The sequence below is a fragment of the Hyperolius riggenbachi genome, chromosome 7 (genome assembly GCF_040937935.1).
Source record: "Hyperolius riggenbachi isolate aHypRig1 chromosome 7, aHypRig1.pri, whole genome shotgun sequence".
Taxonomy (NCBI): Eukaryota; Metazoa; Chordata; class Amphibia; order Anura; family Hyperoliidae; genus Hyperolius; species Hyperolius riggenbachi.
This window is the reverse complement of record NC_090652.1, coordinates 125617692-125633919: the sequence shown is the minus strand read 5'-3', so window position 1 is coordinate 125633919 and position 16228 is coordinate 125617692. Positions and strand designations below refer to the sequence as shown.

Genomic DNA, 16228 nt, shown 5'->3' with positions numbered 1-16228 from the left:
GAAAGGAAAATTGTGTCTTGGCTGCAGGTTATTTGCAGAGAACACTACAGGGGATGTGAAATATTAGAAGTTCAATGGATTGTAAACGGCTTAGCTTATGTTTATTGTAGACATTTAGCAATAACTAAATGATATAAATTCCTATATAAACATTTTTTTTTTTTTTACGGAGTAAGATCCTTACGACAAACTGGCCACATACCTGGATTGTTTAATAGAGTATATGAGGAACAAATGTGATCAGTGGTTACGTGAAGTAGTAACCACATGCCAGGCAGTCAGCTAGAATGATGCAGGCTGCTAAACTGATATGAAAAATCTGGCTTTTGTTTTGCTTCAGGTACCTCAAGTGTTGCCTCCAAGTTTGAGGAATTGGAATGCTTATATGCAGCTGTGGGCAAGGTCATCTACGAAGGTCTTACTAATTATGAGAAAGCTACAAATGCCAACCCGTCACAGCTGTTCGGTGAGTGCAGAATCCATTATTGGAGTCTATGAAATATTGTGCTAGACTGCTGTGGTCATTATGTCCGGGGGAGAGCCTTCTCAGTTCCTGTGCAGTGAAAAGATAATGCCGGTTTAGAAGAAATAACCAATAGCACTATTGCATCCAGAGCATTTAGCAGAGATGCAGCTCTAGGGCTTTGAGTCCACCAGGAGAAAAGCGAAATAAAAATGTTATGTTGGTGTTTTCGGTGCGATTCCCCATCGTATTGCACCACAATGCACAAAATGTCAATCCTATGACCCTACGTCAGAGTGCGCCAACAAGGTCATATGCATAAGCTCATATGGAGTGGAGAAGAAGCAGATAGTATACAGAGTAGACAATGAAGCTGTGGGTCAGAGCAGGCAGCAGGCAGCAGGTATAATTCATTAGGGGAAGTCTGCTCAGGCCACAGTAAAAGTAGACCAAGCATGCTCAGGGAAGCCAGGTTAAGAACAGGTACAGTAGTTACTCTCACTAACCCAACACTAGATCAGAACTAACAATAAGGATAGGCTGTCCTGGGGTCCTCTTAAATATCCTCTTTACCACTGTCCCATCCACATGCAGAGAGATTTGCATTTGCACAAATACTATACAAAAGTCCATCCTCCTGTGCATGCGAACCGAAAGCATTGTGGTGCTTGTCCGCACGTGTGCTTATGCATGGCCATAAAACCACAAATTCCTTCCTTTACGAAGTCTTAGAATGTGTAAGGCTGGGAACACACCAGGATGTGCGGGCAATGTAGCGTTTTGAGATATGTTATATATACGTTTCTTCACATATATAAATTGCATATGCGTCTTGCATGCGTTTTATGCAAATCACTTGGAAGTCGACAGGAAGCGGAAATGCATCATCAAACTTGTTTTTTCTTTGTCTTTTTTGTTTTTAAAAAGCATATAACGCATACAAATTCAAACAAAACGCACTAAAACACAATACCTCTGCGTTTCCATTGACTTTCATTATGTGCGGTTTGTTTTTGTGTTTTTAAAAATATGCAACAAAACCAGCGTTTTTAAAACCGCACATTGCAAAATGCAAGTATATGTGTTTTTTCATGCGGCCCATTGACTTGCGTTAAGTGCGTTTCCCGCGACGTTAGCATTTCTGCCTAGTGTGGTGCCTGCCTAAAGGTAGCTTAACTATGGGTAGTTGGGGTGGTCGAAGGGAGTTAGTATTAGGGAAAGCTTTTTTGCTATAGGTTTTTTGCTATGAGAGTTCCCATGCTGTAACGTGCATAGTAAGTACTGTTGTGGCTAGCCGGTAACATTGTTCTCCAAAATATACTTTGGTGATTTTAACCCCCCCCCCCCCCATATTTACCCCCGCTTTCATTTTGGCCCCTGCCAATTATACATTTGTAGATTGCTGCTGTCTATAAAGGAACATCATTCCACAAGATGCACCCAGGCTGTGAAAGGTTTAAATGGCAGCTGTCCCTCACTGCCCTCCCCTGTGATCTCTAAAGACAGGTGTAATTTTACTTACAGAATTGCCTGCTTGTCAGGTGTCACGGTGTATTGTGGAAAACACTTAGACTGGAGTTTAATTTAATCTGTTCCTTGAAAGAGCTTCAAGGTCAAATGCTAAGAAATATTCAGTGTGTCAGCATTGATGAAGAGGAGACCTCCCCGTATGCCCATCTTGGTTATATCAATTGAAGCTTGATCGCTATTCCATGGGGCATTAGATTAAACTTTACTATTGTACTACTTAAGTTACGTCAAGATTCTTCTGATTTTCTTTTCTTTTTTATCTTTTTTCTTTTGCGGCCATATTTATTTCCATTATAACAGAGCCAATTACCTGGCTGTCCTGGTGAGTAGGGATGGTCAATCAGATGCAAATAATCGCAGGATTATGTAAATTGTGTTTGCAAATTTATGTAGCTTGTAAATGGATCAGGCAAATCCTGCCCAGGTGAAATTTGATTGGTCAGCTTTCAAGCTTGCATAATCCTGGATCAACATGAAATGATTTACATCTCATTAAGCATCCCTACTGGTGAGTTCTGACACTAGAAGCCAGACACAGAATCCAGATAAGGTTCTCTGAAATCTGACCACACTTGAGGTGCCCAATAACGATACAATTTTACAGAACGATCGATCTTTCTGATTGGATTGGACAGTGTTGATAGTGCCAGACGACTACTTGCCGATTGATTCCATCTTAAAGGAATTGGTTATTTTTTTATTCCAGTAATCAGCCCAATCAATGCTTTCAAGTTGTTTCCTCGACGTTAAAAACGATCTTCTGTTTAAACATGCAGCCAGCAATTCTTTCTAAAATGGAAAGTTGTTAGAGCAATCGGTAATGTTGCATCCATTCACTTTAAATGGCATATCACATTGAAAACTGGTTCCCAGGTGACAGCCATACCTGCACCTCCTATGACAGTGTCGCACAGTGGCTGGTGCAGCAGGAGAGAGCAGTGACTATACTGGTAATCCAGTAGTGTGCTGCTTTGTTTACAGTACAACGTTTGGTATTTAAGATACCGGAATTATCATCACCACGATTTTGTTTGTTCTATAATACAGAAGTCCTCTTACAGCCTTAAAGAAACTCTGTAACAAAAATTTTAGCAGTATTTCTCATATTCTACAAGTTCCTAAGGCTGTTCCATTGTTCTCTGGCTTACTGCAGCACTTTCTGCTTGCATGGTCTTTGTAATAAATCAACTTATCTTTCCCCTGTCGGACTTGTCGGCTGTGTCTGGAAGGCTGCCAACTCTTCAGTAATGTGAACAAGTTAGCTCCTTCCAAGCCCCTCCAGTGCTCCTGTGATTATTTCTCACAGACCATGTCCCTGCTCTCACTGTCAGCTTGTCTGCTATCCGTGAGGCTGATAAACACAGACTGATAAACTGAACAAAGAATAGCTGGCTGAGGAGGAAGCTGCCTGTCAGGCTGACACGAGTGCAGACCCGAGACTACAGGCTCTAAAGACACAGCTTGTCATGCTTCATTGACACAGAGCTCTTTCAAAACTTGCACATAACCTCTGGAGACTGAATTCAATGTGTAACCCACTGAATTCTCTGTGTACTCACTGTGTATTAACTGAGTTCACTGCTCTGCTGATGTACTTCCTGTTTTGGTGGCCATCTTTTCTGTTTACAAAACAGTTTATAAAACAGTTTTTTTACCCTCTTTATTGCAGCGGAGAGCAGCAAAAATAATACAGAGGGGGCTATGAGATGACCCCAAACAGGCAGGGATGATTGTTTATACTTCATTTTGTGAATACAGATTCTCTTTAAAGAGAATCTGTACTCTAATATTCTTACAATAAAAAGCATACCATTCTATTCATTATTTTCTCCTGTGCCCCTCTGTGCTGTTTCTGCCACTCTCTGCTGCAATCCTGGCTTGTAATTAACAGTTTTAGGCAGTGTTTACAAACAAACTAACCAGCTTCTAATAGGCTCAGCTAAGCATAGTGTGTGAGTCATTCAGAGTGTGCAGGGGGCCTGCAGAGGGTGTGTATCGCTTCTACCAATCACAAGCAGCCCTGCACATTCCACACAATCAAGCCTTAGCCCGACAAAAAGGACAGAGGAAAGATACATTGATTTATTACAGAGACAGTGCAGTTAGGAAAGACTGCAGTAAGCCAGAGCAGATTAGAACAAGCATAGGAACTTATAGGATAGAAGAACTAAGGCTGAAAAATTTGTTACAGAGTCTCTTTAAAGGATAACTGTAGTGAAAGGGATATGGAGGCTGCCTTGTTTATCTTATTTTAACCAATTCTACTGTGTTTTTGTTTTTTTTTGTTTTGTTTTTTTTTGCCGCTAATACTATTAAGGCTTGTACACACGCCTGACTGCAGCCAACGACGGGTCAGTCGGCACCCCCCGCTGGGCGGGTTTTCAGAAGACAGTACGGCATGTGTACAGTCTGTCGGCAGACTGATAAGGCTGTTTCTGAACGATCCGCGGGGCAGATCGTTCAGAAACAGCCTTATCAGTCTGCCGACAGACTACACACGCCGTACTGTCTGCTGAAAACCCGCCCAGCAGGAGGTGCCGACGGACCCGTCGTTGGCTGCAGTCAGGCGTGTGTACGAGCCTTTATGCTGGGAATACACGGCTGGATTTTGAGCCATTAAGATGGCTCGATAATTTCCAGGAAATGTTCAATGTCCCGCCCGATCATTTCGCTGCTAGATTCTGGATTGAAGTGAATGGAGAAAGATGAGAAAAACAAGCAGAAGATAAGAGAATTGGCTGCGGAATTGAGCGGCAAAACGATCGAGCGGGAATTGAGCAGCAAAATCGACCCGTGTATTCCCAGCAAAAGTCCTTTGGCAGGCATGCAGATCAGATGTTTGACTGGATTTGCTGCATGCTTATTTCAGATGTGTGATTCAGATACTGCTGATGTATCAAGTATCAGTAGGATGCCAGGCAACTGGTATTGTTTAAAAGGAAAGGACAGCTGTCATTTAAATATTTTTTTAACACAGGAATACTGATGCGCATTAAAGTCTTGATGGAGGCACATCTAAAGGCATTCATGTTTTGTTACTCTGAAAATCCTTTTGTATTTTTTTTTCATTGTATGTTTACAAAAAAGTGCCATTCCTCTCATTCTCTCAGTACAGGTTAGCCATTGAAAATGAAGATTTGGCAGTTATGTTTCCACAGATAACATGGGAAGACCCCTTATTAAATCTTTGCAGTCATTTTTAGGTGGTGTTAATGAATACAGCTGTAGATTTCAGACTGGGTTAAGGTATATTTTTTTTTATTTCAATTTCTGTTGCAAGAAGTAATTAAAGCCGTGGAATAACAGAAAACTGAAGCGGTGTGTGGACCTTGTGAGGCGGCACACATAGTACCAGGTGGTGTTACTCTTTGAGGGATTAGGCTTTTAGTGGAAGCTGTGCTTGGTACATAAAATGCCATCTGTCTTCTTTCAGACTAGGAAATTGCAGTTAATATCTGCTGTTTGAATTGGACAGGTACTCTGATGATTCTGAAGTCCGCCTGCAGCAATAACCCCAGCTATATAGACAGGCTCATATCCGTCTTCATGCGCTCCTTACAGAAGATGGTGAGGGAGCATTTGAACCCCCAGGCTGCTTCCGGAACTGCTGAAGCCAATCCAGGTAAAACTTTTCTTCCAGTCTTTTTTCCTTTCTGCACTGAATAACAGAATAACATGCACGAAGGTGATTATGTGACGCCTTGTGTGTTTCTGTGCTTTGATGAAGTAGAATGTCCTCCAGGCTGGAATAATAATTTCCTTCCTCCAGTTGGGTTTGTGAACACTGCAGCTTTCCAGGTGCTGACCAGCGAGGAGTACGAACGCTCTCTTTTAGCCCTCGGCTGGCAAGGGATCATGGGAGTTTTCTTTTCTCAGTATCGGTGATGGGCAGTCAAGCATATTTTTGGCACCTAATGTCTGCCTCCTGCTTTTCTAAAGGACGAGTCTCATTTTATTATGAGTAGATGGAAGCTTTAACTTGGGACTGATGAGGAATCTTTGTGATGCTGGAAGAACCTTCTTAAAGTTATTTAAAACTTCCAGGTGACTGGAATCTTCACAAGTGAGGGAGGCGTCTTCAGGGAGTAATGGAGTTGAATAGTATTGTTGATAAATAAAACCCAATCCAGCAAACAATCTGTACCTAATTTTAGTAAAATTAGAATTAAACAGTCATTAGCTTTGTACCCATCAAAGCAGTCCAAGTTATCCACTACCGTTCCCTTAGCTTGTGATCACTGAAAGTTACTGACTTTCCTCATAAAGTTTTCAACAATATTTTGATCAACTATAGCTCAGGTGTTTTTTATTCATTGAAACCAAGTTATTGAATCAGATTACTTGAACTTGTCGTTGTTCTCAAGGGTCCCATCATCTCTTACACCCCCACCCCCCCTTCCCGGTCTCCTGTCCCTAGCAATTATAAACTGTGCAGGTCTGAGTTGCTAACTTCGCAGTGAAAAAAACACTCTGGAATGAGTGCTTGCAATCACTGTGCTCACATTGATTCAGAACTGAGGCTGTGCAGTTCTCAATCCCAGTGCCGCTCGGGGGAACTTCCTGGTTTTGGTGTTCGACTGGAAGATATTGTTGACTACTTTAGGGATGGGGAACAGGGTGGGTAGCCCAGAAGACAGCAGGCAGGGCCAGCATACTCAAGAGCAGGTAATCTAGCCCACCATAGGCATAAATCCTTTTGGGGGACTCTGTTCATGGGTACTTCAATGCTTAGTTAACACGGCAAATCGCAAAACGAAATCTGCATTTTGCAGGGGTTTTTTTGTTTTGTTTTTAATTGGGGGGAGGGACAGTTTTTGAATGAACATGCAAATTTGAGGAATATGCAATTTTGTATCATTCCTTCAAGCAAAATTGCTTAAAGAGACTCCGAGCAGTGCAGAAACTATGGAAAGATGCATATCATTTTGAAGCTCTCTTTCTCCTCTTTCCAATGATATATAAACCGCCGCCCTACGCCTTTTAGTTTTCGCAATCTAAATCGCGATCGCCACAATTTCGATCACGAAAAATAGTGAAAACTAAAAGGCGTAGGGCGGTGGTGTATATATCATTGGAAAGAGGAGAAAGAGAGCTTTAAAATGATATGCATCTTTCCATAGTCTCTGCACTTTTTGGAGTCCAGCATTTTATTACACAGGACGACACTTTCCCCAGTGTCGGCAGCTCCATTCAGTGCAGTGCAGTGCAATGCAATGCAATGAGATACAAGGAACCCAGGGGGATATGATTACAAACATCATGCTGGTAGGTGTGAGGATATAATTGAGTTGTGGGTATGCTTAAAGGCATACCCACAGGCACTGCGCGGAGTCACTTTAAAAAAATGTTACATTCAGCACGGTTACGACTATACAAATCTCAATGAGTGAGAATTTTTTCTTGAGTTACAGTGACACGGCTCTTTGCTGATCAATGGTAAGTCAGACGCTGAGAAACCCTGAAAATGGGCTTCAGTGGGAACTAGCCCTTAAAAAAGAGGATGGTCCCATGTGCAGGAGTGTCAAATCAGACAGCATTGCCGCCCTCTTTATTAGTATAGTTCTGTAATCTCATCTAGCAAACTATGGGCAAACCTGATTGTCTGTACAGTCACCCATAGCTCATTTTAAATGCAAAGGCACTCCCCTCCCATATGAGCCTACAGTGACGTAAATCCCCATCCACCCTTTCCTCATGGTCTCTATATACAGTGGTTAGCAAAAGTATTCGGCCCCCTTGAAGTTTTCCGCATTTTGTCATATTACTGCCACAAACCTGAATCAATTTTATTGGAATTCCACGTGAAAGACCAATACAAAGTGGTGTACATGTGAGAAGTGGAACGAAAATCATACATGATTCCAAACATTAAAAAAACAAAACTTCAAAGTGGGGTGTCCGTAATTATTCAGCCCCCCTGAGTCAATACTTTGTAGAACCACCTTTTGCTGCAATTACAGCTGCCAGTCTTTTAGGGTATGTCTCTACCAGCTTTGCACATCTAGAGATTGAAATCCTTGCCCATTCTTTGCAAAACAGCTCCAGCTCAGTCAGATTAGATGGACAGCGTTTGTGAACAGCAGTTTCTCGATTGGATTTAGATCTGGACTTTGACTGGGACATTCTAACACATGGATATGTTTTGTTTTAAACCATTCCGTTGTTGCCCTGGCTTTGTTTAGGGTCGTTGTCCTGCTGGAAGGTGACCCTCCGCCCCAGTCTCAAGTCTTTTGCAGACTCCAAGAGGTTTTCTTCCAAGTTTGCCCTGTATACGTCTCCATCCATCTTACCATCAACTCTGACTAGCTTCCCTGTCCTTGCTGAAGAGAAGCACCCCCAGAGCATAATGCTGCCACCACCATATTTGACAGTGGGGATGGTGTGTTCAGAGTGATGTGAAGTGTTAGTTTACCGCCACACATAGCATTTTGGCCAAAAAGTTCAATTTTGGTCTCATCTGACCAGAGCACCTTCTTCCACATGTTTGCTGTGTCCCCCACATGGCTTGTGGCAAACTGCAAACGGGACTTCTTATGCTTTTCTGTTAACAATGGTTTTTGTCTTGCCACTCTTCCATAAAGACCAACTTTGTGCAGTGCATGACTAATAGTTGTCCTATGGACAGATTCCCCCACCTGAGCTGTAGATCTCTGTAGCTCGTCCAGAGTCACCATGGGCCTATTGACTGCATTTCTGCATTCTCTCGTTGTTCCGCCTGTGCGTTTAGGTGGACGACCTTGTCTTGGTAGGTTTACAGTTGTGCCATACTCCTTCCATTTCTGAATGATCGCTTGAACAGTGCTCTGTGGGATGTTTAAGGCTTTGGAAATCTTTTTTTTTTTTTTTTAGCCTAAGCCTGCTTTAAATTTCTCAATAACTTTATCCCTGACCTGTCTGGTGTGTTCTTTGGACTTCACAGTGTTGTTGCTCCCAATATTCTCTTAGACAACCTCTGAGGCTGTCACAGAGCAGCTGTAGTTGTACTGACATTAGATTACACACAGGTGCACTCTAGTCATTAGCACTCATCAGGCAATGTCTACGGGCAACTGACTGCACTCAGACCAAAGGGGGCTGAATAATTACGCACACCCCACTTTGCAGTTATTTATTTGTAAAACATATTTTGAATCATGTATGATTTTCGTTCCACTTCTCACATGTACACCACTTTGTATTGGTCTTTCACGTGGAATTCCAATAAAATTGATTCGTGTTTGTGGCAGTAATATGACAAAATGTGGAAAACTTCAAGGGGACCGAATACTTTTGCAAAACACTGTATAAATGAGAAAGGTGGGAGGGTTCTATTAATCTATCGCTGTGTCAGTTCCTTATGTGCCCCCAACATTCCAGAGGACACAATAACTTAATGTCCATGTAATACTAAATTGTAAGGGACATCCTGTTCATTTTTGCCCCCCAGGACCCCATTTTACCTGAAACTTTTCCTGAGTGATCAGTTTTTGAGTGCTGCTGAGATGTGATAGTGAAGCAATGGGTACATTTACACTGACCATTGCTGTCGGATCTGTTTCCAGTTGGGGAACGATTGATAGTTTGTCAGAATGGGCTGTTTTTGACACGTGTATGAACAGTTCTGGGCAGCTGGGTACAGCTTGCTTTACCTTATGTTCTTTTTATGGAAAAGGTGCAAAATCTCCATCTAGGGCACATGCTGCACTTTTTCACCCCAGCAGGCTTATAGTGTAGCACAATGTCTGCAGCGGCTGGATAGTGTACTTGTTAAGGGCTCTGCCCCTGACACAGGTGACCAGGGTTCGAATCTCAGCTCTTCCTGTTCAGTAAGCCAGCACCTAGTAAGGAGACCTTGGGCAAGACTAACACTGCTACCGCCTATAGAGCCCGTCCTAGTGGCTGCAGCTCTGTCGCTTTGAGTCCACTAGGAGAAAAGAGTGATATGAATGCTGTTTCCCGTCTTGTCTTGATATGTAAGCATTCTGCCAGGGGCGTAGCAATAGGGGGTGCAGAGGTAGCCACTGCATCAGGGCCCTTGGGCCAGAGGGGCCCCAAAGGGCCCTCCCTCAACTACAGTATTAGCTCTCTATTGGTCCTGTGCTGGTAATAATCACTACTATAGGTACTTTGAATAGTAGTGATCACTAACAATCTGTTCCCCATCCCCTTCTTGCTCCTCTGACACTGTGGTTGTCCTTGGCAGGTTTTGGTGCCCCCGTATCAATTGTTATGTATAGAGTGCTTGGGGGCCCCATGTAAAACTTGCATCGGGACCCCCAGCTCCTTAGCTACGCCACTGCATACTGCATCTATGGATCAGACTGATTCCATAAAATGCCGTAGGTGTCTTAGTGATTGTGAGTTTGGATCTGTGAATTGTGAGTCAGCGACCTGCCGTATGCTAGTTTCTAGCTCATAGTGGCCTAATGGATCTGTATTCTTGCTTTCATTCCCCAGCGGGTACAAGTGAGCTGGTAATGCTGAGCCTGGACTTGGTGAAAACACGCTTGGCTGTTATGAGCATGGAAATGAGGAAAAACTTCATACAGAACATCCTAACCTCTCTCATTGAGAAGTCACCTGATGCTAAAATCCTCCGAGCAGTGGTAAAGATAGTGGAGGAGTGGCTGAAAAATAACACACCCTTAGCTGCAAATCAGGTAAGCGGTTCATGTATATTAATGTGGTTTTCGCAGAGTCCGCCTTGATTTGTCTAAATCAGTGCATGGAAAGAAGACTTGTGTGGCTACTGACCAGTTATGATAAAACCCTGAGTCATGTGACTCCTCTTCTCACACAGTTCTGTTTTTTGACTGGGTGTTAAGGGGCCCATGCACTCAGCTGATTAGCGGCCGATCAATCACAAATCGATTGCCCGATCGATCACAAATCGATTGCCCGATCGATTTGCGGCGGACTTCGATCGATTTGGAACGATTTCAATCGATCTGACATGCTGGAAAATCTAGGTCGATCTGTTGAGATTGCTTATCAATTTGCGTTGGACCTAATGGAAATCCGATGGCAAGAAAATGCCATCAGATCGATTTTCAATAGATTTCATACTGAAATCTATTGGAAATCTGTTCCTAGTAAAAAATGTTCCTAAACACATCAGATCAGAAAAAGCTATCTGATGATCTATCTGCTGCTAATCTAACGAGTGTTTGGCCACCTTTAGACAGTAAAGGGGCCCATACACTCAGCCGATTTTTCTGGCCGACCGATCGATCCTAATCGATCGATTGCAAATCGGTTGGCCAATCGACCGATCAATGGCCGATTTCAATCGATTTCGATGGATTTCCATCGAACTGGCAGGGTGGAAAATTTGGGTCGATCTGATGAGATTGCTTATCAGTTTGCATTGGCCTTAACCACCCTGGCGTTCTGATTAAATCGCCAGGGTGGCTGCGGGAGGGTTTTTTTTAAATAAAAAAAAAACTATTTCATGCAGCCAACTGAAAGTTGGCTGCATGAAAGCCCACTAGAGGGCGCTCCGGAGGCGATCTTCCGATCGCCTCCGGCGCCCAGAATAAACAAGGAAGGCCGCAATGAGCGGCCTTCCTTGTTTTGCTTATATCGTCGCCATAGCGACGAGCGGAGTGACGTCATCGACGTCAGCCGACGTCCTGACGTCAGCCGCCTCCGATCCAGCCCTTAGCGCTGGCCGGAACTTTTTGTTCCGGCTGCGCAGGGCTCAGGCGGCTAGGGGGGCCCTCTTTCGCCGCTGCTCGCGGCGAATCGCCGCAGAGCGGCGGCGATCAGGCAGCACACGCGGCTGGCAAAGTGCCGGCTGCGTGTGCTGCTTTTTATTTCATCAAAATCGGCCCAGCAGGGCCTGAGCGGCAGCCGCTGGCGGTGTTGGACGAGCTGAGCTCGTCCAGACCGCTCAGCTGGTTAAAGAGAACCCGAGGTGGGTTTGAAGAATATTATCTGCATACAGAGGCTGGATCTGCCTATACAGCCCAGCCTCTGTTGCTATCCCAAACCCCCCTAAGGTCACCCTGCACTCTGCAATCCCTCATAAATCACAGCCACGCTGCTGACAAACAGCTTGTCAGAGCTGGCTATGTTTATCTCTATAGTGTCAGTCTGCTGCTCTCCCCTCCTCCTGCAGAACTCCAGTCCCCGCCTGCATCCCTTCCCTCCCTGCTGATTGGAGGGAAGGGATGGGGGCAGGGACCGGAGCTATGCAGGAGGCGGGGGAGCAGCTGAGACTGACATTACAGATGTAAACACAGCCTCACAGCACGGCTGTGATTTATGAGGGATTGCAGAGTGCAGGGGGACCTTAGTGGGGTTTGGGATAGCAACAGAGGCTGGGCTGTATAGGCAGATCCAGCCTCTGTATGCAGATAATAATCTTTAAACACACCTCGGGTTCTCTTTAATGGAAATCTGATGGCAAAAAAATGCCATCAGATCGAATTTCAATAGATTTCAAACTGAAATCTATTGGAATTCTATCCTCGTAAAAAAAATGTTCTAAAAACGCATCAGATAGATCATCAGATGCATTTCTTATCTATCTGCTGCCAATCTGACGAGTGTATGGGCACCTTTACACTACTATGACCTTAGGCAGACTGCACAGCGTAAGGCCGCTTTCAGACAGGCAAAAAAAATGTCTTTAGTGGATTATCTGGAACAGATCCAAAGATCCAATGCAAAGTAAAAGGGTCCATTGAGATCTTTCATTTTGGAACCTGTTTGTTCATTCTATTCGGTCAAGCAGAACACAAGTATGTGTAGTGGCTGAAAAGTGTGCTGGTTAAGGGCACTGTCTTTGACAAGGGAGACCAGGGTTATTGCCTCTTCAGTAAGAGTAAGGCAAGACTCCCTAACACTGCAGGGTGGCCTCTTGAGCGCTTTCAAGCAGGAGAAAAGTGCTCTACAAATGTTAAGATCATCATTATTATTGTACAATAGTTCCTAATCTGCGTAAGTGGATGGTGACAAAGGCTGAATCAATGCTATCCTTCTTTTTTTATTTGTGTGTGTGCAAAATACTCCTGTGTTGTCTGTTCTGGTCCTCCACTGCCCCCGCTGTCTATTCGGGTCTCTGCACACTACCCTAAATCGATCCCAGAGCCCCTTCAGAAGAATCATTCTGCAACTGGTTTGCAATTGTCCCTTCCCAGGAAGTATTCTTATTGGTTCACAAAATAGTTGAGCATTCCCTTTGTTCACTTGCAAACCAATGGGAGCCTGATATTCCTGATGGGGCTCTGGGAACCGTATACCAGCATGTCTAGCATATCATTTTTTCATACTGTACAGTGTGAACCCAGCTTTAGTGGTCAATAGCAGGCACAGACCTTCATTAATTCAGCTCTGTTTACTAGTAGCTTTTTTACTAGTAATCTAGTTTTAAGTTGTTTTTTATTGAAACTTAAATCATTAGGACATTCAGTGTTGGGTAGTTTAAAGTGTAACGCCTCATTTAAGAAGGTGGAAAATTCAGTGCAGATCCTAGGAAGTAAATAATCCACTCCCCAATAACGACACATGGAGCAGAAAAACTCTGCTTAGTTTGGAAAAAGCAGCAGCTTGAGAAAAAGTGTGATGCCTAATGGAAATTGTAGGACTTTTTGTCTTGGGCTTTGGAGCCCACCTACCTACTGCTGCACTGGTCCTGCAACATGCTATGCTGGGACACTTTTTATATGGGGCGTAGCAGTAAGTCGGGCGGAGAGTGACCACTTGTGACACCAGTGCTTTTATATCTTGTAATGTGTTTTAGGCCACCGTAAGGAGTGTTTAGAACATTTGACAGCCGTTGTCAGGGAAAGCCATGGCAAACAGAACGCTCTCCTATGGATGGCAGTGCCCTGGTCCCTCACAAGCTGCAGAAAACATGATAAACATGCAATATAAACATTGATTCAAATGCCAAGAAAATGCTGGTCACATTTTCCTTTTATCAAAAATGAACAGCAGTGTAAATAAGGTCTAAAATGTTTATTGTGTTGCCCAAATTGCCATTGAAGTCTTCTGACTCCCTCTCCCTGTGATACCAGTCATGGACATCATCGTGAGCCAAGTTTTTCTTTCCTATCTCCAAAAGACATTCTCTTTATATTTCTGTGGTGAATGCACTGGATCCTGGGGACACTGCCCAAACTTGATTACCCTTAGTTGCCATTGTGTAATCAGTATAATCAGCTAAAAGATGTTTGCCTTAGGTGACCTCATGTGCATAGCTTTTCTTTTTTGGTACAGTTGGGTTCTTTAATTTATCAACGGGGGGGGAGGAGGAGTCTTTAAATTTTGTGTATAGCAGACATTATATAAGGCGATGGAGGCTGTAGTTGTCATGGTAACTGTGATTGCTGTTGTCACCTTTTTGACAGGCCATACTTGTTTACAGGGCTGTGGAGTCGGTCCAAAAATCCACCGACTCCGACTCCTCAGTTTAGGATTCCACCGACTCAGACTCCTCGACTCCGACTCCTCTAATTTGCATATTACAATTTTGTTGATTAAAAGTATGTAACATGAAATTCGTCTCTTAACTGCCAACGCTTAGGAATTTTACAAGACAACTGAAGTGAGAAGGATATGTAGACTACTATATTTATTCCCTTTAGACTAAAACTAGTCCTTGGTAAGAGTACTTGTAAAAGGTACAAACCGGAACAAAGAACATCTATCAGGCCCTAGGCAATGTAACTGTGGGTACATGTAAGAATGATGTGCAGGTACTCTGCAAGGGAATGAGGAGATTCTTCCTCTCTTACACATTATTCATGCACAATCTGAACAAGGTTTATGGGTGACAGACAACACCTCTGTGTTCAATGTGCACAGCATTCTCAGTGGATTCCCTGCAGCTCTGTGGGGAGTGCATATGTAGAGAATAGTACTACTGTGTAACAAAGTAAACCTGAGACAGATGAAATTAAAGTTTTATACATACCTGGGGCTTCCTCCAGCCCCCTTCAGGCTTATCAGTCCATCACTGTCCTCCTCCGCCACCTGGATCTTCTGCTATGAGTCCAGGTACTTGAGCCAGTCGGGCGTAGTGCGCATGCACACACTCCGCCGCCAGGAGCATACTACACCTGTGCAGCACTATTGCGCAGGTGCAGAATGTTCCTGGCTGTGGGAGCGGCATGCGGCCAGACAGCGCTGACTGGCTGAATTACCAGGACTCATAGCAGAAGATCCGGGTGGTGGAGGACAGCGAGGGACTGATTAGCCTGAAGGGGGCTGGAGGAAGCCCCAGGTATGTATAAAACTTTACTTTTCATCCGTCTCAGGTACCCTTTAATTTGTAGTCACCAAACCAAATTTTAACAACATATCAAATTATTTGATTTCATCAGCAAAGGGAGTGCATACATTTGCATAAATCAGCATCAGTGCAGAATTATTTCCATCTCATTGACCATCTCTATTAGTGACACAGCTACACATCAGGCTTTATTCTTACAGCACAGATGTTATTTAGTATATATAAGAGATTCCTGTGTACACATCATATATACAGTCACAATCAGATATGTATATCTGACCTTAAAAATACGGGGACTGCTTTATTGAAGCAGCACAAGTAACTAATTTTGATTGGTTTATTTCATTTTTGTGGACTAAGCACAGCTATTACTGTATATATACATTATTTTTAATGACTTTTCTGAGAAATAGAACATTTTATCATATTTTCTATTTTAATTACAGTTACAAATTCATTAGGAGTCGGAGTCGGTGCATTTTTTCCCGACTCCGACTCCAGGCACCCAAAATTGCCCGACTCCACGACTCCGACTCCACGACTCCGACTCCACAGCCCTGCTTGTTTAGTTTTATTTTTGCTATTATTCTCTTTATCATGTGTACAGAGGACATTTGTTGAATTAAAAATAACATTTAGTCAAGGTAAATGTAACATAGCATATGATGTACTGTTCTCATAGAAATCCATATTGACAGCTAGTCAAGTCTTCGGCGCCTGTTTACATACACTGAGTCCTCTCCACCACCCAAAATTGCTGTTGGTAGATGGACTACTCGATTAGCATAGCAGAGAGCCCTTCCTCTAACTTTCAACTAAGACCTCTAGTGGCAATTAAGGGTGGAGGTGCTCGACAGGCTTCAGGACTAATTTCCACCAAAACAGCACAAAAAGGCATAGAAAATCCATGCTTTATTTTTTGCATTTTTGCATCTTCAGATTTTCTAAAAAAAAAATATGTGCAGTAGTGCATTTGTTTTTGGCAAAACACGGAAAACGCATTGAGGTACAGGGTG

General features: G+C 43.4%; 1 protein-coding gene across 6 annotated transcripts in view; it reads left to right on the top strand.

Moving 5' to 3' along the window:
- TRRAP (transformation/transcription domain associated protein) overlaps nucleotides 1-16228 on the top strand; it is a 265491-nt gene that overhangs the window by 120191 nt on the left and 129072 nt on the right. For all 6 annotated transcript variants that reach the window (XM_068244615.1, XM_068244613.1, XM_068244614.1 and 3 more), the window contains 3 exons: nucleotides 341-466; nucleotides 5469-5615; nucleotides 10430-10632. In XM_068244615.1, the coding sequence (XP_068100716.1) occupies nucleotides 341-466; nucleotides 5469-5615; nucleotides 10430-10632 (476 nt within the window). The remainder of the gene's footprint in view (nucleotides 1-340; nucleotides 467-5468; nucleotides 5616-10429; nucleotides 10633-16228) is intronic.